Raw genomic sequence first — 21393 nt, 5'->3', positions numbered from 1 at the left:
TCATAATTATCGGGTGTGATATACATGCTGAAAGCAGCTACTGCTGACACCAAATACAGCCACAACAGTAAGACAAGATATGAATTCTGCAGGACTGTGTCATAATGGGTGGAAAGAAAATCAGATGATGCAAATCCTAGATCATCAGCTGTCAGTCCGATCGCTGAGCACGGAAGGCCACACTGCTGGAGCTACAAATCAAATGCAGGGGGAAACGAGGGGGAGGTTGGCTTCTAAAAAGAAAAAAAAAAACAGCCGGGCATTTGCTGTTTGGAAGAGCAGTCTGCTTGGGAGGGATAGAGACAAAAGTGCCGGTTGTCCTGGATCCAGCACCCGTGTCTTTGTCCAACTAAGTAAGGTCCACTGTCGTTGTACGGCATGACATTCACGCGCAGGAAAAAAACATTTGGGAAGCAAGTGGTTGCCACTCGAGCCGACCATCAACGGCTTGTCGCATCGGGGCACATTTCTGTCACAATTGTAACAAGCATACATACCGCAACAGCCTTAGTGATGACTTGGGGGAATGATGAACCATTATTTCCTAGTCATCGTCAAAGAAAAGGTGAACAAATGGGATGTGTTATATTGTCCTGATCGATAACAAGGAAGTACCTCCAAGCCGCCCGAGAATATCGCGCCCACTTGCCACTTCAAGCGAGAGTCGGCGAGATCTGTCATGGCGCCGCCCTTAAACAGGCATTGTACGATCGAATATCGATGTTTTGTGCTGAACTAACCGATGCGTCTCCGTGTCGCTATGTCGAAATGCTTTGATTTTCAAGTGTGTATCATCTCTTACTGGGATTTCAGATAAATGTCCTTAATTACGACTAGAGGGAACACTGTCGAGGTTCCCTTAGCCGTTGTTGTTGTTGCAGTTACCTTATATGCATATTGGAGTAATTAGCGGAAGACACGTGATGATGGGGATCTATAAACATTTGGACAGTTTGCGTAATGTTCAAGTTAAGGAGGCCTAAATTCATTTATTTGGATATTGTTCAAAATAGAAAAGAAAAAAAAAACAAACAAATAAAATATAGCCAGGCCTAATTTACCATACCATTTAAACTTTTGGGTCAGTCCAGTTGCGCACTGTGGTTACTTTTTGGAGATGGTTGGGGAATTACACAGAGTTGAACACAAGCATATATATCTTACTTTACTAGACGGCCAAGAGGGGTAGCAACGCCAGCACAGCACAATCACACAAAAGCCTCCCACCTATGCGGTCACTGTGAGTTCAAGTCCAGCTCTTGCTGGCTTCCTCTCTGGCGGTATGTGTCTGTGGGAAGGTCTTACAGCGACCAGCGGATGGTTGTAGGTTTCCCTGGGCTCTTCTCGGTTTCCTACCACCATAATGCTGGCAGCCATCGTACAAGTGATATATTCTTGAGTAGGGCGTGAAATGCCAATCAAATAAATAAATAAATAGTTCACTAGAACTGTGCCATACTACATACAAGTAACACTAAAGTAAAAGTATGCACTGTATGGTTGCTACCATGTAACTCTGTATTGAGAAGTGAGTTGCAATGTATCATAGCTCCCTAAGAGTGAAGAAAGATATTTTGCGCATGATTTCTTCAAATAAATGCAGTGCCTTCATCCACAACTGTCACTTGTCGTTGTACATTATATTTGAGAACCGGTACTTATACCACCAACAAAAACAGGTTTAACAAGGTACTCGTCTGTGATGGCAGTGAAAGTGCGCAGATATGTAGAGTTGCTGTAAATGTTCAACCTTTTCCGCCTGTAAAGCACTTTTTTGGTGCAATTTATGCACACAATTATTATAAAAATGACACTAAAATAATTTGTTTGTGTCACGAAAGATGCAAGCTTCATAAAACTATGCAAATTATTTCTCTACTCCCTATAGATTTAGCCAGAATTTGAAATCAGGCTGTCTCATTTCTAGTTTTCTCCTATTTTCCCTATCTCTCCTGTCTTAGTTTTGTCACAGTAGGGCTTTTCAGAGACACCCTCTTCGCCAAACGTAAGCTACTCCGTGTAGTCCTCTCAGAATGTTTCAATATATTGACTGCAAAAGGAGTTGAAAAGGTTAAAGATTCCAGAAAAATGCAGGCAGATTAGCAGATTCACACATGAAGGAAACTGTATTAAGAGCCTAAATTAAACAAATGCACTACTGTATTAGTCTGGACATACTATATACTAGTAATTCATGAACCATGGTCTTCATGTAAATCCACAGCCGAGCCATTGGACTGGAACATGCAAGCAACTTGTCGAGGGCTGGACATCTACTGATAATTTCCACTAAATTGTGCATGTAGCAAGGATGAAGGGTGAGTATAATTAATGAAATATTCCTTTATTTTTCTTGCTAGGCGTACCCGTTTGTCATTTAAAACATACTGGATAAATAACAGTACTGAATCAATTAAGTCAAATAGCCTCTGACCAATAAACATAGATCCAGTTGACTCTTCAGTCAGTTTTCCTCCTTCTTGGTTAGAAATGGCGGTTCCAGCTTTTGGCAAGTTATTGTTACTACTGCAGTAAATTTGGCTTCTTTGTAATTAGTGCATAAATAGATGGTTTCTTATTCATTTGTAGGATGAAGTATGATGATAAATATCTTCATTAAACATTTATACTGGCTTAATTTTCCAAGATGTCCTCCTTAGCCAATGGTTGTTACTGTGGACTTGATGTGGCCGAGGCCAGCATGATGCTCTGTGACAGATGCAAGAAATTCTTCCATCTTGGTAACTGCATGTAGTTGTATATTTTTAGTATTTTTTGTTTTGATTTGTTTTTGTTTAGAGGGGCCAAGGGGGTTAGTGTGCCAGCACAATGACCCAGGAGCCTCTCATCAATGGGGCTGCTGTGAGCTCAAGTCCAGCTCATGCTGACTTCTTTTCTTTCTGTACCTGGAAAGGTCTTCCAGCAACCTGCTGATGGCTGTGGGTTTCCCCAAACTCTGCCCGGTTTTCTCCCGCAATAATGGTGGCCGCCATTTTATGTTAAAGTGAAATATTCTTGAGTAGGGCGTAAAACGCCAATCAAATAAACATAATCAACAAATAAAGCTTTTATACTGTGCCATTGATTTGTTTCTGTGGTATTTTTGTTCTCACTTTTTGTGGGACTCTCATGGTAATAAACTGTCAGCACATAGAGCTGTTTGTGCACCCTAATGTTTGGTAATCACCACTTGTCATCCATCAGTTTGGCAGGCAAATTTGTAAGTCACACTTTGGAAAGTTTATCAGTAACTTGCCAAAGGTCTGTGGTTTACTCCAGATAATCTGCTTTTCTCCACCCATAACACTGACAGCCAATGTAAATGAAAACACTTGAGTATGACATAAAACAACAATCAATCAATCCATTAATCAGTAAATCTATTGTTGAACCAAGCCAAACACTCAGTCTTTGTATTTGTTCACAGGATGCTTGGAATCAGATTATAGGTCAAGTACTGGTTGGGCTGGGGTGTGTGTATACTGTGACTGGTTGGATGGGTGTCATGTCTGGTGTTTTCTACATATGCTTCTGTGAGGCAACACATAAAATACAATAACATTAATGAAAACTGTTTCTCCTCCATGGAAACATTGCCATGCAATAATGTTGTATGCACGGTAGCATCAAAATCAGATACATGTGAAAATTGATTCAGTCGTGTGTCATTTCCCAACGCTAATATGTAACTCAGTGTTTTGTCTGTTTTTTTCACAGGTTGTCTGAAGTCAGGAAGGCCGTCTCCTCTGGAGGGGGACATCCTCTACCAGTTTGTTTGTGAGCAATGCTCAGAGAGTGGTGAAGAGGAGTTTGAGAGGCTCAAATTGCAATGGTCAGTACAATGAACTGCTTGTACCCTAAATCTTCAACTGTTTTGCATGTACTGATGGTGTTTATATTTGTTCAGTTTTTTGGAATACATTGTCATGTCTAAATTAACAAAATAACACTTTCCTTGAAACTCCGAAGTTTGCCAGCCCATTAGTTCCATTTTCATATTCAGTTTTTGTTTGTAGATAAATTGCATTTAAAGTTGCTGTTTCATATGTGGAAAATTTGATGTCTAGATTTACAAACTAACACTTTCCTTTGAAGCTCTTAAGTTTGCCAATACATCTGAAGTAGTTTCATTTCCATTTTCAATTTTTGTGTGTAGATAAATTTTATTTAAAGTTGCCATTTCATACAGTATGTGAAAGTTTGATGTTTGACAAAATAACACTTTCCTTGAAACTGTAAAGTTGGCAAACACAGCCAGAGTAGTTTAAATTCCATATTCAGTGTTTGCATGTAGATAAATTGCTTTTAAAGTTGCTATTTCATACGTGAAAAGGCTGGTGCCTAGACTAACAAAATAACACTTTCCTTGAAGCTCTGAAGTTTGCTAACCCACTAGTTCTCATCTTCTTGCTCAGTTTTTGTGTGTATATAAATTGATACAAAGTTGCTATATCATACGCAGCGGGGCCGCCGTGGCTCAGTCGGTTAGCTAGCACAGCGCAATGTCCCAGAAGTCTCTCACCAATGCGGTCGCTGTGAGTTCAAGTCCAGCTCATGCTGGCTTCCTCTCCCGCCGTACGTGGGAAGGTCTGTCAGCAACCTGCGGATGGTCGTGGGTTCCCCCGGGCTCTGCCCGGTTTCCTACCACCATAATGCTGGCCGTTGTTGTATAAGTGAAATATTCTTGAGTACGGCATAAAACACCAATCAATTAAATAAATAAATAAATAAATATCATATGCAGAAAGGTTGACATCTAGATCAACAAAAGAACACTTGCCTTGAAGCTATGAAGTTTGCCAACACAGCTCAAGTAGTCTCATTTCTGTATAATGTGTAAAGTTGCTATTTCAGATGTGGAAAGGTGGGGGATTTAGGTTCCATCTACATTGCATGTATCTGCAAACCTTTTTACTTTCAGTGACTATTATTAGGAGCCCTGATTCAATTTTACCTCAACCCAGTCCAGTTTAGGGTTGTTCAGTGGTGGCTTAAAGTGTGCAGGTTTGCCACGTACCTGACAAAGGGCTGTGGTTTTATCTGGGCCACATCTACCCTTTGGCCTGAGCTCATAAAGCACCTGCAGATACATATAAGTGAAAATTCTTGAATACATCATTAAACTTAATGAAATAAACAGTTAAATCAATTCAATAAAAAGAGGGAAGGCAATCTGAATGCATAAGCCTTTATCTCAGTTAAAGGAGAAGAAAATTTAAATATGAATCAAATACCATTGAAATGTGTATGCATTTCCTCTCATGTACATGCCATAAAAAAATTCTAATATGTATCTCAAGTTGATAAATTATAAATAAAGTCAGCACCAAAATCTGCTGTGGGCGACTTCACTTTGCCTAAGAACTAGTTCTGAAGTCTTCTGTTTTATAAGGAGAATTACCATTGGAAACCGCCGAAGGGCAGTTCGTACATTTCCGGTAGAGTTCTTCTTCCCCGAATGTTGCGAACAGTACAGTTCGTTTTCTGCTTGACGAAACCGGAATGTTGGGCGTAGGTTCTGAGTTCTGAGTTACACTTACAAGCCGCCAGTTTTAACGACTCTCATAGTCTGAGAGGCAACACGCCCCCAGCATAAATAACACGGTGTTATAGATGGAGGACGCGATGGACTCAGTGATTTATGCCAGCTTTGTCGTTTTCAGGATTTACGTATATGGCGAGGAAAAATTGTAAAATTATGCAGGAGGCACCACAAGATAGAAAAAAAAGTGCTCTTTTCAGCCTATAGAGTCAAGTTTTTAAGTTTTCTTTTCTTTTAAATGTACATGTCCAAAAAGCTTATGAGTTCCAATAAAGGGACACTACTCTACTAGGCATGAAGACAAAGGGAAATGTATCAGGTAGAGATGAAGAATTGTAAAAAAAAAAATCTTTCAGAGTATAGAACAAAACACCAGTCAAACAAACAAACACATACTTTTGTATGATGTCTATCTTGCATGTGTACACATTGTTTAAGCTCTAGAGAAAGGTAACTGCGGAAAAAAAGAACTTCAATTACAGTGTTATTCTTGTAAATAGATAAGTCATCAAAAGAAGATCTCAGTAATCTTGCTTTTCTCTTGGTATTTTTTTCTTGTGGTAAGACTACTCAGGATAGGATTATAAAGATTCTGTCTCACAGAAACACAGCATAATCGTTTTGTGTAACCGTCATGTGGAAGTTTTATCAGTCAAGGCTACCTCCCTTCATTTAGGCTTCAAGTTGTTATGCTGAGCTTGTACAACCTTCAGCTATCAGGCATGGGAAAATATGGCTACTTCCGTTGGAAAGAACACATCTGCGCCTTCATTGACAAACACTGGACAACCTTCTTCGGCTTCTCGAGGTATTTTATGTGAATTTTCTTGGTACAGTATGCCAATATGTCGGCTTGTGTTCAGCTCACCAATATGGTGAATCCAAACCCACAACTTTCTTCAGTAAATAACAAAAAAAGAAAAAAAAAAGACCTTGTGTGAACTTCTGTTTTGTATTTATAGTATTTTATGTGCATATATGTTATCTGTTAAAATGACTGGCCTTTGGTGTACTCTTCATTTAGTCCATGCAGCTGGTGTAGGTCTGACATTAGACGGAAGGTAAAAATAGCGAGAGTGATCAGTGGATTATAGTGACCTATATACCAGTAGTTCCTGCTTTTCCCGCAGACCGTAGCAAACTGACAGGAGAGTTGGGTCCAGCGTTCAGTAGCACGCAACAGAGCCATTTAACCTTTATTCTCCCCAATATAATGTTTTGCTGCACTTTAATCCAAAATAGTTTCCAATCCCAAGGATATATTGTGGGTGTGTTTTTGTGCAATCCAACATTTGTTGAAGACCACATATGTAGTGTGTGGAAGCCTGTGCATAACATGGAAGAAAGTTCACCAGTGTCTTGCCAAAGTTATGGTGGTTTAACACACGCATTTCTTTTTAATCTCAAATAAGAGTCCAGCTAATGCAGACTTCCTCTCCAGTCATACGTGGGAAGACCTGCCAGCAACCTGCGGAGGGTCATGGGTATCTCCTGGGCTTTGCCTGGTTTCCTCCCACCATAATGCTGGCCGCTGCAGTATAAGTGAAATATTCTTGAGTATGGCATAAAACACGACTGAAATAAATCAATCCAATAAAAGTGACCAGCATTGTGGAAAATTATTGACTATTGCATCAAAAAACAATCAAATAAATAAATATGACATTGGAAGTTTGATGGTTTATATACCCTTGTGTTTTTATTTGAATGTTGGGACACTGTTTTCTGTTTTGCAGAAAGAAGACGTCGTTGTGGTATGGTACAGTGGCAGGGACCCTGTCGTCAGGGTGCCCCGCATACTTCCTGTCTGGGGCACAGGAGCTCAATGAACCAGGATGGTGGAGACTCGCTGAGATGAAGCCACCTGCCCTTAAATTAGGTAACCTCATGCTGGCTTCCTCTCCAGCTGTAAGTGGGAAGGTCTGGCAGCAACCTACGGATGGTCGTGGGTTTCCCCTAGGTTGTGCCCTGTTTCCACCCACCATAATGCTGGCCGCCGTCGTATAAGTGAAATATTCTGGAATACGGTGTAAAACACCAATCAAATAAATAAATAAAATAAATAAATTAGGTAACCATCTGTTATGAAGCTGGTACAGTCCTGTACTTAAGATAAGTAACCACCCACCTTTGATCTGGGTAACCACCTGCAACTTACCATTAGTGCAGTTAAACTGGTATCCATGTGTACTTCAAGTGGAAGACAGGTAAAAGATGAATTATGCACAAAAGTACTTCCGTGTATTTTTTTCTAGATTTTTCAGGAGAGTTAAGATGCATTCAGATGTTTAAGCTCTGTTGTAGGGATTTCTGAGGCAATGTTTGAGTGCTCTGATATCACAGCATGTTTGAGTGCTCTGATATCACAGCATGTTTTTCCTTCCTAAGACACAGATTTTAATGTTGGTATAAGTCTTATTACTCATAAGTAAAAATTACTTAAATAACGTTATCAAAAATCTCGAGCTGTATTATGCAGTTAGGGTTCGGAGGGGGGGGGGGGGGCGCGGGGCTAATTTGATACTCACTGCTCACTGGACATTTGCTTTTGCTAAAAGTTTTAGCATTTACATTTAAATAAGACATCTGCACGGCTGTGTTAACAGATCCGCCAAGCCGTCTGACGAGAAGATACAAAATAGAGATGAAGGAACAGCCTGTTAAAGTGGAAAGTTTACGAAGTCGACGGGGAAAAACCTCCATTGAAGCGGCTATGGAGTTGAAAGCAAAGAGGTCAACGTTAACTGTAAGTGATCAGTGTGGTTGTCCGCCTCTAATGTGGACAGGATCTATTTGTCACCTCTGTGGCTTGGGATATTCCTCCCATCATAATGCTGGCCGCCGTCATCAAATAAATAATTAAATAAATAAATCTATGGCTTAGGCTACCCCTATGGCTTAGGTGACCCCTATGGCTTGGATGGTTATAGTACTGCTGTGACTGTCTGGACCTTGACCACTGAAGCGGCGTGTTTGATCCTCAGTTTTACCCTAAACACTCCAGTTTCCTCAAGCAATAAACCTGATTCCTGTGCAGGATGTTAAGTGCCACTTAAATAAGGTAGGAAAGGAAGATGTGGAAGGTTTATAAGAAATTGAGAAATATGTGTAGTTTCCTTGTTCACATGAATTTGGATGTTATATTTTGGTACAGGAAGCAAAAGATTTGAGAAAATCTCGCATAAGCCGGAACAATCGCACATCAGAGTCTAGTGTTGGAAGTGAAGAAAGGGGTGTGTCCGTTGACAGCCCGTCATCAACTCCTGGGATCAAAGGTCAAACTGAGATAGACACAGAGAGGAATTTTAGTGAAGTGCCAGCTACAGGGAATCTTGGTCAGCAAGTTACCATCAAGACAGAAGTCTTGTAAGTGTGTGTCTGCCTGACCATGGTACATTAGGTTTAGGAGAGATGACACGATATGGAAGTCAAAGATCCTCTTTGGGCTTGTTATCTTTAACATCAGTGAAGTTAGGGGAAGATCTTGAGTTATGGGAGAGGGATTTGTATGCTCCGGAAAATAGAGATTTTCCATATAGAAGTTGTTCTATTCTTAATTATATACTGGTAGTTGATGTCATGTGTCTAGTCATTTGATGGGTCTTTGATGTTGTGCTCACCTGTTTGTGTGTCTGAGAAAGTCTTATATAACTTATATGGCAGTATTCGCATTTAAGTGTGATGAGAAAGCCCAGGGGAAACCTCTGTCATTCAGCAGATGACTACAAACCTTCCGACTTACGGACAAAGACCACTCTAAAATGAAGTACAGATCTGATGAATGACCATTAAAAATTGCCCAGGAAAATAGTTGGATTTATTTGTTTTAGAATATTTCTAATTGAATAAAATTGTGTTAAAAGACCAGATTCTACGGTGGTCTGTTGTGACCAAGTGACATCTATACTTCTGGTCTGAAATAATTTGTTTCAAGGTCAAATCAGTGAATGTATTCATAGATCTATATATATATATATATATATATATATATATATATATATATATATATATATATGCATTTTGAATGATGAAATGTACCAGTCTCGTGTGTTTCGTAGCAAAAACCTTAAGCGACATCACTGGTCCCATTGTGGTCAGAAAAGTCCACCATACAATAAAATATTCTACTAAACTACATTTTACTAGGTTAAACAGATTGTAAAAGTCCAACTGTTTTTCTATGTTGATTTGACTATAAAACCTAAGATTGGTGTCACCTTACAGTAATGTGGTTAACTTTATATTGTTGACTGAATTTTAGAGAGTCGATGGAGATGGACTCACCCTGTCAACTCACCAGCCCTACTCCCAGCTCGCACCACATTGCAGGGAAAGCTGAGCTTGAGGAAGACACAAGCAGTCAGTTTTCTCACTCTAGTAGCAAGACGGATGCCTACCTGACAGAGAGAGATTTGTGGGCTGTGGGTAAGTCATTGACATAGGCAGTCAATTTTCTCACTCGAATAGCCGGATGGATGCCTACCTGACAGAGAGAGATTTGTGGGCTGTGGGTAAGTCATTGACATAGGCAGTCAGTTTTCTCATTGAATAGCCGGACGGATGCCTACATGACAGAGAGAGATTTGTGGGCTTTGGGTAAGTCATTGACACAAGCAGTCAGTTTTCAAAGATTTTTTGAACGTCATTTTTTATAACTTTTCTCTGAGGGTAGCTGTTAGAGATTAAATGACTAATAAAGGGTTACCTGAGTTTGAAATTCTGGTCCAGGAAGCACCAAGGTAGTAGTGTACTTTTGAGTACTTCCAGGTTAAGGAGCTTGCAGTGGTATAGTTGTTTAGAGTCATGAACATCATTCTCCTCGACAGGGACAGTGCCTCAGTTTCTGCTGAAAGATGATGAAGAAGAGGAGAGTGACAGTGACCTGGAGATTGACCCTGGTACATTTTCCCCTCCTCGGGACTCTCCAATTCCGATGTCACATTCTCCATCTCTGCATGATATCCTTTCATCTATTGATGGTAAGACGTATGTGCGTACTTACATTATGTGTACATCATTTCATTCTGTCTGAGATATGCCCTAATTCTGTAACAGCCTGTGTAACCAATATTTTGAAACATCCTGAAAGAAATAAGGGGGGTGGAGAAACGGTTTGCATAGTTTAACGAAGCTTGCATCATTAATGACATTAACAAATCATTTGTAGCGTTATTTTCATAATAATTGTATGCAAAAATTCCACTGACAAAAGTGCTTTAGTGGTTGAAAGATTTACAGCATTTAGATTTACAGGAAAGAAAAGCAAGAAGAAGTGCTGTTGTTTATTTATTTGTTTATATCATACTGAAGAATATTTCACTTATACTTTTAGCATTATGATGGGAGTCAACCAGGAAAAGTGCATGTGCCTTTGTTGAAGACAGTTTGATGTATTTAATATGGATATATACAGGTCATTTCTGCTAATCATTCTTTTTGACACATTGTGTATCTTAAGATTAACTGAAAACAACAAAACAAAGCAAAAGCAAGGAGTACATGTTTGTTTGATGAATACATGATGATCATGTTGTGGTGCTGTGAGAACAGTGTTTTCCCTTGGTTACATACAGCTTTGTGGGGTCAGTGTGCCTGTTGCCTTTTAACACTGAAGATGGTCAGTATAGATGGAGTGACCATAACTGGTGATTTACTTCGGGCACTCTGATTTCCTCCACCCATAAACCTGACTGTCATCATAAAAGTGATAACCTTCTTATGTGCTTTATCAAACATGAGTCGGCAAGCTTGGCCGAGATGGTTGGCGTACCACCACAGCACAATGACTCATGAGGCTTTCCCCAGTGCAGTCGCTGTAACTTCAAGTCTAGCTCAACCTGGCTTCCTCTGCAGATGCATGATTACTTTCAGTATTCTGACTGATTTTTGAGAGCTCTGTTGATTCTCTCATAAATGTACTTTATGCAGCTGTTTTATTAGGACAGATACGATAACAGTGATAAATCCTTGGCTGCTTTTGTAGATTCGTCAAGCCTCACTCTGAAGACAGATGCATCGGATGTGACCAAGTATCTAGATCAGGCCCAAGTGAAGGAGGAGGATGCAGAATCTGTAGTGAGCTCCAGCAGCGAGGACAGTAGAGGGGTAGGGTGTGATGCCAGCGGGGAAAGCCGATGTATGGGGGATGATATCAGCAGAGAGAGTAGAGCAGCAGACACGGACACTTCAGCCGGGAAACTTTCAACAACTACGGGAATGAAGGAGGGCAACCAGCCTGAGAAAATTCCCGAAATCAGGTTGGTGACAAAACATGTTTGGTTGTATACAATCAGCACATTTATTTATGTTTATAGATGAACTTCATTGTAGGTTGTTGTTTTCAGTGTCATAGCTTTTACTCGAAGGATGGGTTATACTATTTGGTTCGTCGGCTTATAAATTAACCAGCAAGCTAATTCTCTTAACCCTTGTTTGTTTGTTGCTAGTGTTTTCCTTAAGTATGTCAGTTGATGTATTATTCTCCTACTCTTAAGTTCTTTTTCTTAGGATCATAAGGTCCTGAATCCCTTATGGTAGCCATTTTAAGCAAACAGGAAGAAGCCATATTATTTTCGTGTCCTTCCGTTTGCGTAAAAACAGAGATCAACAAGTCTACATGTAATTTGTCAAACTATGATTTGCTTTATGGTATTTGTTATGAACTTTTGTGTTTAGTGCCATTCAAAGATTTTGAAATTTAAATTGTTATTCGAGTGTTGAGAGTTTTTCAACTGTTTAATAAGTTTTTATTCAGCTGTGTGAAGGTTTGGTTTTATGTCTTTGCCACTGAGGGGACACTGTTGATAGGTTAAGGTGTTTTTGTTTCAAGTGTTCAGTCACTTGCTGGTTCTTTCCCATTCTTGCGCAGGGAATTTCCTGGGGCCTTGGTGACAATGCTGTGTTAGGTGGTCGTGCACGAAACCGTGGAAGGCCCAAATTGTCAAAGGTGGTGGTTTGTACAGGACACTCTGCTTTGCTCTACCCATTTAATTGATGTTTCATTCCATACAAGGATTTTTCTCTTGTATGGTGCAGATCAGGTTTATGGATGGCTGCCAGATCACCTGACATAAGGCTATAGGTGAGGATGTTTGAACATACCACATTTCTTTCAATTACAGGTACATAGCCATGAGTCATTATGAGGAGAAACACCTGCTACAACGTCTCCAGCAGGCCTCTGATATCTGTATACTAGAACCACACCTGGCCAGACTGAAGAGGAAGCTGATTGTTAGACAGGTAAGCTGAGTGATCCTCTGATGTCTGTACAATAGAACCACACCTGGCTAGTCTCAAGAGGAAGCTGATTGTTAGACAGGTAAGCTGAGTGATCCTCTGATGTCTGTACACTAGAACCACACCTGGCTAGTCTCAAGAGGAAGCTGATTGTTAGACAGGTAAGCTGAGTGATCCTCTGATGTCTGTACACTAGAACCACACTTGGCCAGACTGAAGAGGAAGCTGATTGTTAGACAGGTAAGCTGAGAGGTCCTCTCATATCTGTATACTAGAACCACACCTGGCTAGTTTCAAGAGGAAGGTGATTGTTAGACAGGTAAGCTGGGTGATCCGCTGATGTCTGTACACTAGAACCACACCTGGCTAGTCTCAAGAGGAAGCTGATTGTTAGACAGGTAAGCTGAGTGATCCTCTGATGTCTGTACACTAGAACCACACCTGGTGAGACTGAAGAGGAAGCTGATTGTTAGACAGGTAAGCTGAGTGATCCTCTGATGTCTGTATTCTAGAACCACACCTGGTGAGACTGAAGAGGAAGCTGATTGTTATACAGGTAAGCTGAGTGATCTTCTGATGTCTGTACACTAGAACCACACCTGGTCAGAATGAAGAGGAAGCTGATTGTTAGACAGGTAAGCTGAGTGATCCTCTGATGTCTGTACACTAGAACCACACCTGGTCAGAATGAAGAGGAAGCTGATTGTTAGACAGGTAAGAAGAGAGATCCTTTGGTAATGATCATATCTGATGAGACAATCACGTCTGACGTCTTGCTAGATTTACATATGCATGTCTGAATGTACGCCTTGTGTTTCCTGTTTTCAGTTACAGCGTGAACACGGCCAGCCAGTATTTAATCTTGATGCCGAGGTCAGGAAATACCTAGGTCAACCCGGTCCACAGGACGGCAACATCCGGGTAAGGGCTAAAATTGACCTACATTTGATTTTATTTCATTCCCAGAAAGTAATCCGCATCCCTCCACAGTTTTTAAATAATTTTTTGTGTTTTTGCCCGTCAGTAATCATTTTATACTTTGAAATTGCCATTTCCACTGGTTGCCGTTTTGAACGGCTGTAGTGTTCTTTGTGGTGGACTTCTTAGTGAGCATGTGACAAGGTCATGAACTTATGGACAGTCATGAGATGATGTACAGTAAGTTTTTGATGCAGACTTCTCTGTAGACATTGGGCCCGCTTTCAATATTAAATGTCACTGACTCAGATCAAACTCCCGCTGGTTTAGACAGGGGTTTAGAGTAGCAAGGTTCGTCAGTTATTTGTACCTGGCAAGGGCGATACTTTTCTCATACCTCTTCGGTTGTTTCCTCCATCTATGAAACGTTAAATGAATATCAAGGTAAATAAAATGATCCCAGGTATGATTCTGATTTCAGACAAGTCATCCACTAAACCCAGACGGTTTGCCCATGTCCCGATCCTCTCTCTCAGATCGCAGAGTCCTGGACAGGTTCCAGGTGAGAAACTGTCAGGATTAGTTTGCAGTTATTCATTAATGTTTATATGTGGTCATATCTTGTATGAGGGCATATGTTATATGAAGAGATGAACTGTAGGAGGGGGTGTGTTGTGCATGTTGTATGAAGGTGAGTTTTGTGTACTGGGGTATGTTGTATGAAGCCATTTTTGTATGAGTGTGCATGTTGTATGAGGGCACATGTTGTAAGGAGGTGTGTTGTGTGAGTGTGCATGTTGTATGAGAGTGCATGTTGCATGAGGGTGTGCGTTGTATGAGAAGTGGTCTTGTATGAGGCGTGTTGTATGAGGCATTGTGTTTTTGAAGATGTGTGCTGTATGAGGGTGCATGTTGCATGAGGGTACACGCTGTATGGCGTGCATGTTGCATGAGGGTGTGTGTTGTATGAGGCGTTTTGTTGTATAGGGGTGTGTTGTATGGGTATGCATGTTGTATGGGGTGGGTGTTGTATGGGGTACATGTTGTATGGGGTGTATGTTGTATGGGGTACATGTTGTATGGGGTACATGTTGTATGGGGTGGGTGTTGTATGGGGTACATGTTGTAAGTGGTACATGTTGTATGGGGTACATGTTGTATGGGTACATGTTGTATGGGGTGTATGTTGTAAGTGGTACATGTTGTAAGTGGTACATGTTGTATGGGGTACATGTAGTATGGGGTGTATGTTGTATGGGGTACATGTTGTATAGGGTACATGTTGTATGGGGTGGGTGTTGTGTGAAGTACATGTTTTATGGTGTGCATGTTGTAAGTGGTACATGTTGTATGGGGTACATGTAGTATGGGGTACATGTTGTATGGGGTACATGTTGTATGGGGTACATGTTGTATGGGGTGGGTGTTGTGTGAAGTACATGTTGTATGGGGTGGGTGTTGTGTGAAGTGCATGTTTTATGGGGTGGGTGTTGTGTGAAGTACATGTTTTATGGGGTGGGTGTTGTATGGGGTACATGTTGTATGGGGTGGGTGTTGTGTGAAGTACATGTTTTATGGGGTGGGTGTTGTGTGAAGTACATGTTTTATGGGGTAGGTGTTGTATGGGGTACATGTTGTATGGGGTGGGTGTTGTGTGAAGTACATGTTGTATGGGTACATGTTGTATGGGGTGGGTGTTGTGTGAAGTACATGGTTTATGGGGTGGGTGTTGTGTGAAGTACATGTTTTATGGGGTGGGTGTTGTGTGAAGTACATGTTGTATGGGGTGGGTGTTGTGTGAAGTACATGTTTTATGGGGTGGGTGTTGTCTGGGGCACATGTTGTATGAGGTGGGTGTTGTGTGAAGTACATGTGTTATGGGGTGGGTGTTGTATGGGGTACATGTTGTATGGGGTGGGTGTTGTGTGAAGTACATGTTTTATGTGGGTTTGTGTGAGAATGTGGTTTGTATGAGAGTCATATTGTTAGAGTAACTTATACTTGTACTTCATCACTCCTTCAGCAGACCTACAAGTACATTCAGTCGTTGGTTGAGTTCTGTTTAAGATAGCCCTGTGCCATACATTCTGTCTGCCTGTTTTAGGTTCCTCACTCAGAGCGAAGGATCATAACTTCTGGGCCATCCTCATTCCGCACCCGATTGGTTGGCAGGGAAGACAATCAGCTTCAGCCAATCACCAGTCCTTACACCACTCGGTAAGCCCCTCATATGATGATAATTAAAAAGATATTGGAACTCTCTTTAGATAAAGCTGCAGCCAGACAAATCGTACTGAGTTTGTCCATCAGTTTTCCCAGATTTGGAGTCAAGTGGGAAAATAGAGTGCATATACCAGTGGATGTAGTAGACAGGGGCAAATGGGGAAATAGAGTGCACATACCAGTGGATGTAGTAGACAGGGGCAAATGGGAAAATAGAGTGCACCTACCAGTGGATGTAGTAGACAGGGGCAAATGGGAAAATAGAGTGCACATACCAGTGGATGTAGTAGACAGGGGCAAATGGGAAAATAGAGTGCAGATACCAGTGGATGTAGTAGACAGGGGCAAAGGGGAAAATAGAGTGCACATACCAGTGGATGTAGTAGACTGGGTCAGAGGGGAAAATAGTGTGCACATGCCAGTGGATGTAGTAGACTGGGGCAAATGGGAAATACAGTGCACATACCAGTGGATGTAGTAGACCGGGGCAAATGGGAAAATAGAGTGCACATACCAGTGGATGTAGTGGACTCTGGCAAATGGGAAAATAGAGTGCACATACCAGTGGATGTAGTAGACTGGGTCAGAGGGGAAAATAGAGTGCACATGCCAGTGGATGTAGTAGACGGGGGCAAATGGGAAAATAGTGTGCACATACCAGTGGATGTAGTAGACAGGGGCAAAGGGGAAAATAGAGTGCACATACCAGTGGATGTAGTAGACTGGGTCAGAGGGGAAAATAGTGTGCACATGCCAGTGGATGTAGTAGACTGGGGCAAATGGGAAATACAGTGCACATACCAGTGGATGTAGTAGACTGGGGCAAAGGGGAAATACAGTGCACATACCAGTGGATATAGTAGATTGGGTCAGAGGGGAAAAGAATGTACCAGTAAAAGGTGTTTTGGCTGAAATTTAGAAAGCACACTTTTATCTGTAATTATTTACTGATTTCATTAGAGTTTTTTTACTGCTTAACTGACAGATATGCAAAAAAAAAAAAAACTCTTGACATGAGACTGCAGGCAGGCCAGCAAGTGTTTGATTTCACAAGATCCCATTCATCTAACATAGAAATGTCTCTCTTTGCTTTAGGACTTTGAAACCTTTTATCAGACGAGATTATGAAACAAAACCTCTAAAACTGAGACTCTTAGAAGAGATTAAGACTTACCCACACAGGTAAGATATGTAACTCAATATGATTGGTCGGCTAATACTTGTACATTAGTATATATAATTGATAATTTACATGTACATGTAACTGAACATGTTACTGGCATTTTGCTGTAGCTATGATAATTGATGAACCAGTGTTTTGATGTTATGTTCACTGATAAAATTGGTTTATAGTTCAAAAGCGGCTTTTAAAGGCAAAAAAAACCCCACTAAAATGAAGTACATATGTCAGATGAAAGGCCGTTCAATGGAAACTAGTGCTTTTAGAACATCAGGGGGCCTCTGTGGCTCATTTGGTTAGCACGCTAGCGCAGCATAATGACCCAGAAGCCTCTCACCAATGCAGTCACTGTGAGTTCAAGTCCAGCTCATGCTGGCTTCCTTTCCAGCCATACGTGGGAAGGTCTTCAAGCAACCTGCGGATGGTCGTGGGTTTCCACCAGGCTGTGCCCGTTTTCTTTCCACTATAATGCTGGCCGTTGTTGTATAAGTGAAATATTCTTGAGTACAGGGGAAGACACCAATGAAATAAATAAGTAAATAGAACATCACGTTAATGGTGATTAATAAAGACAAGATTGTGTACAGTTTCACCACAGAAAGATATCTTTAAAACAGCAGACAGCTGCAGATGAAATCAGTCATGACTAGTTGAAAAGTTTGACATCTTTCATACTGATTTATGTATTCTTGTCAAAACATAGAGCAAATCTCTCTGTCAAAATGTACAGAAAGTATACATACACAATTTTGAGGTTAACAAAGAATCATGTTGTTGTTGCATCCTGTGTTGCTAGGGGCGACAAGGCATGGATAAGGCCGCCCTCCTTCCCGATAGACTACTGTTATGTACGTCCTCAGCACATCCCTTCAGTGAATCACCTCTGTGCTCAGTTCTTCTGGCCAGGAATTGACTGTAAGTACTATTAGTTGACCTGCCCCAGAGATGTGGCCAGTAAAGCACCAAACAAAGCGTTCCTGTGTGTACACAATTTTTGGATACTTTGATGGTTACCGTGCTTCCTCTCACTACAATGCTGTAGTGAGAGGAAGCAGGGTCGGCGTACTCTTGAGTATGGAGTATAAAAACACCAATCAAATATATAAATTCAGTATTTCCTGGTTTCTTCCATTCTTGAAGACCACCTGCTATTATCCACTTATAGTTTGTCTATTAAAATAAACATCAGCCATCCCTTTTACAGGATTCTCAGAACTAAAGAAAGTTCGCATTCAGGTCTGACATTTAGTTGGATTGAGGAGCTGAAATGAGTATCCAAAAATGTTCTGTCCAATTAGCATAAACATAAAATGAATTTTGATACACTGTACTTTCCCTAAAATCTGTCTCAAAATTTGCATTTTTGTAGGCAAAGAAAGGTCTTCTGGTGATGGAACTTGCATATTTCATTCTACAATAATTTCTCAACCTTTTCACATATAAAAGAACGACTTCCAGTGCAAGTTATGCATATTTATGATTAGGTTTTGGAGACAGAACTGCATTGGTTGGATTGGTCAATTTCAAGGCTTCATAAAAAGTATAATTTTATCAGTCGACACAGAATAAACACTGTGCAAACATGTGAAAAGGTTGAAGAATTACAGTGCCTTTCAAACAAACCACAAAACACTTTTCTACAGTTATCATGACTAGATGTCACAGACTCAGAGTGAGTAACTTAAGTCATGGAGGACATTTAAGGTTATAATATTGTATTCAGTATAAATTAAATACATTTGTAAATGTACTGAATACAGAATCACCCCAGGAATGTGTATCCATCACGTAGTCTGATATTTGTACACTTGTCTTATCTTTTTCTTCCAGTGTCCGAGTGTTTACAGTATCCAGACTTCAGCTGTGTAGTTCTCTACAGGTAATTTGTCTGTCTGTTATATTTTGTTGGCTTTCTTGGTGTTTAACATTGCTTGTATAGACCTCCATGCGCATTCACCCAGGAGCCTCACACCAATGCAGTTGCCGTGAGCTCAAGTCCAGATGATGCTGGCTTCCTCTCCGTCAGTACGTGGGACAGTCTGCCAGCAACCTGCTGATGGTCGTGGATTCCCCTGGCTCTGTCTGGTTTCCTCCTATCGTAATGCTGGCATATAAGTGAAATATCTTGAGTATGCCGTAAAACACCAATCAAATATATAAATCAAATATCATTGCTTGCAACATTACTACATCCGTAGAACAACTATGTCCTCTTGTACTGATGCTGATATATTACTGTGCTGCCTCACTGGAATTCCATGTCAAGTAAGACAGACATGTAACCTCAACCCAGTCAAGGTTTATATGGATTGAGCCCACAAGGCCATCCTTAAAAAGTCTTCGTTGGGTTAACCCAACCCTATCAAAACAAATAGTAACGGCAGATAAGGAATTTTTCTTTTTCTTTTCTTAGGCAGGCTATTGAAAAAGATAGGGATGTAAAATGGAAATAACATTGAGGGAAAAAAAAATGTCATCAGAAAACCCTATTTTGGAAGGCCGGTCTGGATATCCCCAAGGAACATATTTTTAATGTTGGCCCAAGTGATTGGTCTGTCCCCTGACACTGTAGATTGTCAGTCTAACCCTGAGCCAGAGCTGACTTGAGATTTAATGCAGGTTTCTTACTTTCAACGTGGATTCTCATCATACCTATATCACTGCTGATCTTGTGTAGTGTTGTATTCATATGGAAACCGTTATACCGGCTTCGGGTCAGAATGAAGTGTCATTAGACTGGTTCTTGTTTAATGGTCCTCTAGGTGACAATCTCCATCTATTTTTGATGTTTGAAAGTTTCAAGCCTTTTAAACTTACATGTACATGTAGGCAAGGTACATTTCATTTGATTTGTAGGTCACATATTCATGATAAGTTAGTACACCGGTACGCATGCTGTAGAGTGAGAGACGTCTATGATAGCCAAAAAAGTAGAGCATCCATTTTATAGGATAATCAAATACATTTAAATAATACATTAACTGACATCTAAAGATTAGACATAAATAATTCTTACACATGTGGGAAAAAAATGTGTTGTACTTATAGCTAGGGTTGATCATCTTTGAATATGTTTTTGCTTTACAGGAAATTGGTGATTGGGTTTGCCTTCATGGTACCTGACACGAAATACGACGAAGCCTATATCTCGTTTATCTTTACGCATCCAGAATGGAGAGAGGCAGGCATTGCTACTTTTATGTTATACCATCTCATCCAGGTAAGAATTATGACTGCATCATTTGCTTTCATCAAATTAAGATTTCTAACTGTCCGAAAACACTGGTTGATTTTTTCATTCAAACAGATGTCTCAAGCAAAATAAAAACAGAGGAATTCCAAATGCAGTTTTGGTTGAAACTCTAAAAGGTACTGGTAAATCAAACGAGTTCAGCCTATGTACTTGAAACAGGAAACAGCCCACTTGGTCTGTTAATGTAGTCAAAAGATTAGGGATTGGGGCAAAATGATTGGCTTGAAATAAAGATTTGAACTGAGATGGTGGCCAACATGTAGTTTGATAAGGCTCTTGTGTACACAGTGGATAGGCCCTACCATATTTAAAGTAAATGCTGTCTTCTGATTACATGAATAAGGCCTTATTTTCTACAGCAAATAAAATGGTGTTTTTGAATACTAAATCTAAAGCAGTTTGCCCATAATGTCTTTTAGCTTTAGATGTCTTTAACAGACTCGTGGTAGTTTGTGTGCTGTGTTGCTTGTCAGTAGATTTTCTGATTGCCCAGATTGTCCTCCAGGCCTAGTGGTTAGTGTGCTAGTGCAGCACAATGACCCAGGAGCCTCTCACCTGTCATCGCTGTGAGATCAAGTTCAGCTCAAGTCATATGTGGGAAGGTACATATATGTCAGCAACCTGCGGATGGTCGTGGGCTTCTTGTGGGCTGTGCCCCATTCCTTCCTCCATAATGCTGGCCACCGTTATATCAATGAAATATTCTTGAATATGGCTTAAAACTCCAATAAAATGAATAAATAAGTAAATAAATAAATTCTGATTGCTTCGTTGTTGTTGTTACAGACATGCATGGGGAAGGATGTAACGCTGCATGTGTCTGCCACAAACCCAGCTATGCTCCTCTATCAGAAGTTTGGGTTTAAACCTGAAGAGTTTATTCTGGATTTCTATGACAAATATTACCCTGTGGACTCGGCTGTTTGTAAACATGCCTTCATGCTACGCTTGAGGAGATAGCACTAGTGGGTCATATGTTATCCCATGGCAGTGAACATGTGCTCTTATTACCAGTACATCTGTGAACGAAGCAGTCTG

The 21393-nt window shown here is 40.6% G+C and overlaps 2 protein-coding genes across 6 annotated transcripts in view; one reads left to right on the top strand and one right to left on the bottom strand.

The window, feature by feature from the left end:
- LOC135470078 (tyrosine-protein kinase SYK-like) overlaps positions 1–635 on the bottom strand; it is a 28360-nt gene extending 27725 nt beyond the window's left edge. For all 4 annotated transcript variants that reach the window (XM_064748817.1, XM_064748818.1, XM_064748819.1 and 1 more), the window contains exon 1: positions 498–635. The gene's annotated coding sequence lies outside the window, so the exon portion shown is untranslated. The remainder of the gene's footprint in view (positions 1–497) is intronic.
- Positions 636–671: 36 nt separating this feature from the next.
- LOC135471940 (cysteine-rich protein 2-binding protein-like) lies at positions 672–21393 on the top strand. Of its 2 annotated transcripts, none has more exons than XM_064751385.1 (20): positions 672–784; positions 2225–2318; positions 2648–2741; positions 3718–3832; positions 6219–6350; positions 7279–7421; positions 8149–8288; positions 8697–8908; positions 9804–9967; positions 10369–10521; positions 11526–11799; positions 12664–12784; positions 13610–13702; positions 14181–14261; positions 15804–15916; positions 17018–17104; positions 17899–18017; positions 18933–18981; positions 20190–20322; positions 21142–21393. In XM_064751385.1, exons 3-20 carry the CDS (start codon positions 2648–2650, stop codon positions 21313–21315), a joined length of 2397 nt encoding a protein of 798 aa, XP_064607455.1. In that variant the 5' UTR covers positions 672–784; positions 2225–2318; the 3' UTR covers positions 21316–21393. The 2 variants fall into 2 exon arrangements, with proteins under 2 accessions (XP_064607455.1, XP_064607453.1); XM_064751383.1 differs by having other exon boundaries at positions 2590–2741.

The sequence above is a fragment of the Liolophura sinensis genome, chromosome 7 (assembly GCF_032854445.1).
Source record: "Liolophura sinensis isolate JHLJ2023 chromosome 7, CUHK_Ljap_v2, whole genome shotgun sequence".
NCBI lineage: Eukaryota > Metazoa > Mollusca > Polyplacophora > Chitonida > Chitonidae > Liolophura > Liolophura sinensis.
Note: the sequence above shows the minus strand (reverse complement) of the source record. Positions and strands in the feature narration are given on the sequence as shown.

What these genes read in the sequence shown, in the direction of transcription:
- LOC135471940 (XM_064751385.1), top strand. Translation starts at nt 2,648, where the DNA reads ATGTCCTCCTTAGCCAATGGTTGTTACTGTGGACTTGATGTGGCCGAG. An exon ending in TATCCTTTCATCTATTGATG is followed by an intron (nt 10,522 to 11,525) that starts GTAAGACGTATG and finishes CTGCTTTTGTAG; the next exon opens with ATTCGTCAAGCCTCACTCTG. An exon ending in ATTAAGACTTACCCACACAG is followed by an intron (nt 17,105 to 17,898) that starts GTAAGATATGTA and finishes CTGTGTTGCTAG; the next exon opens with GGGCGACAAGGCATGGATAA.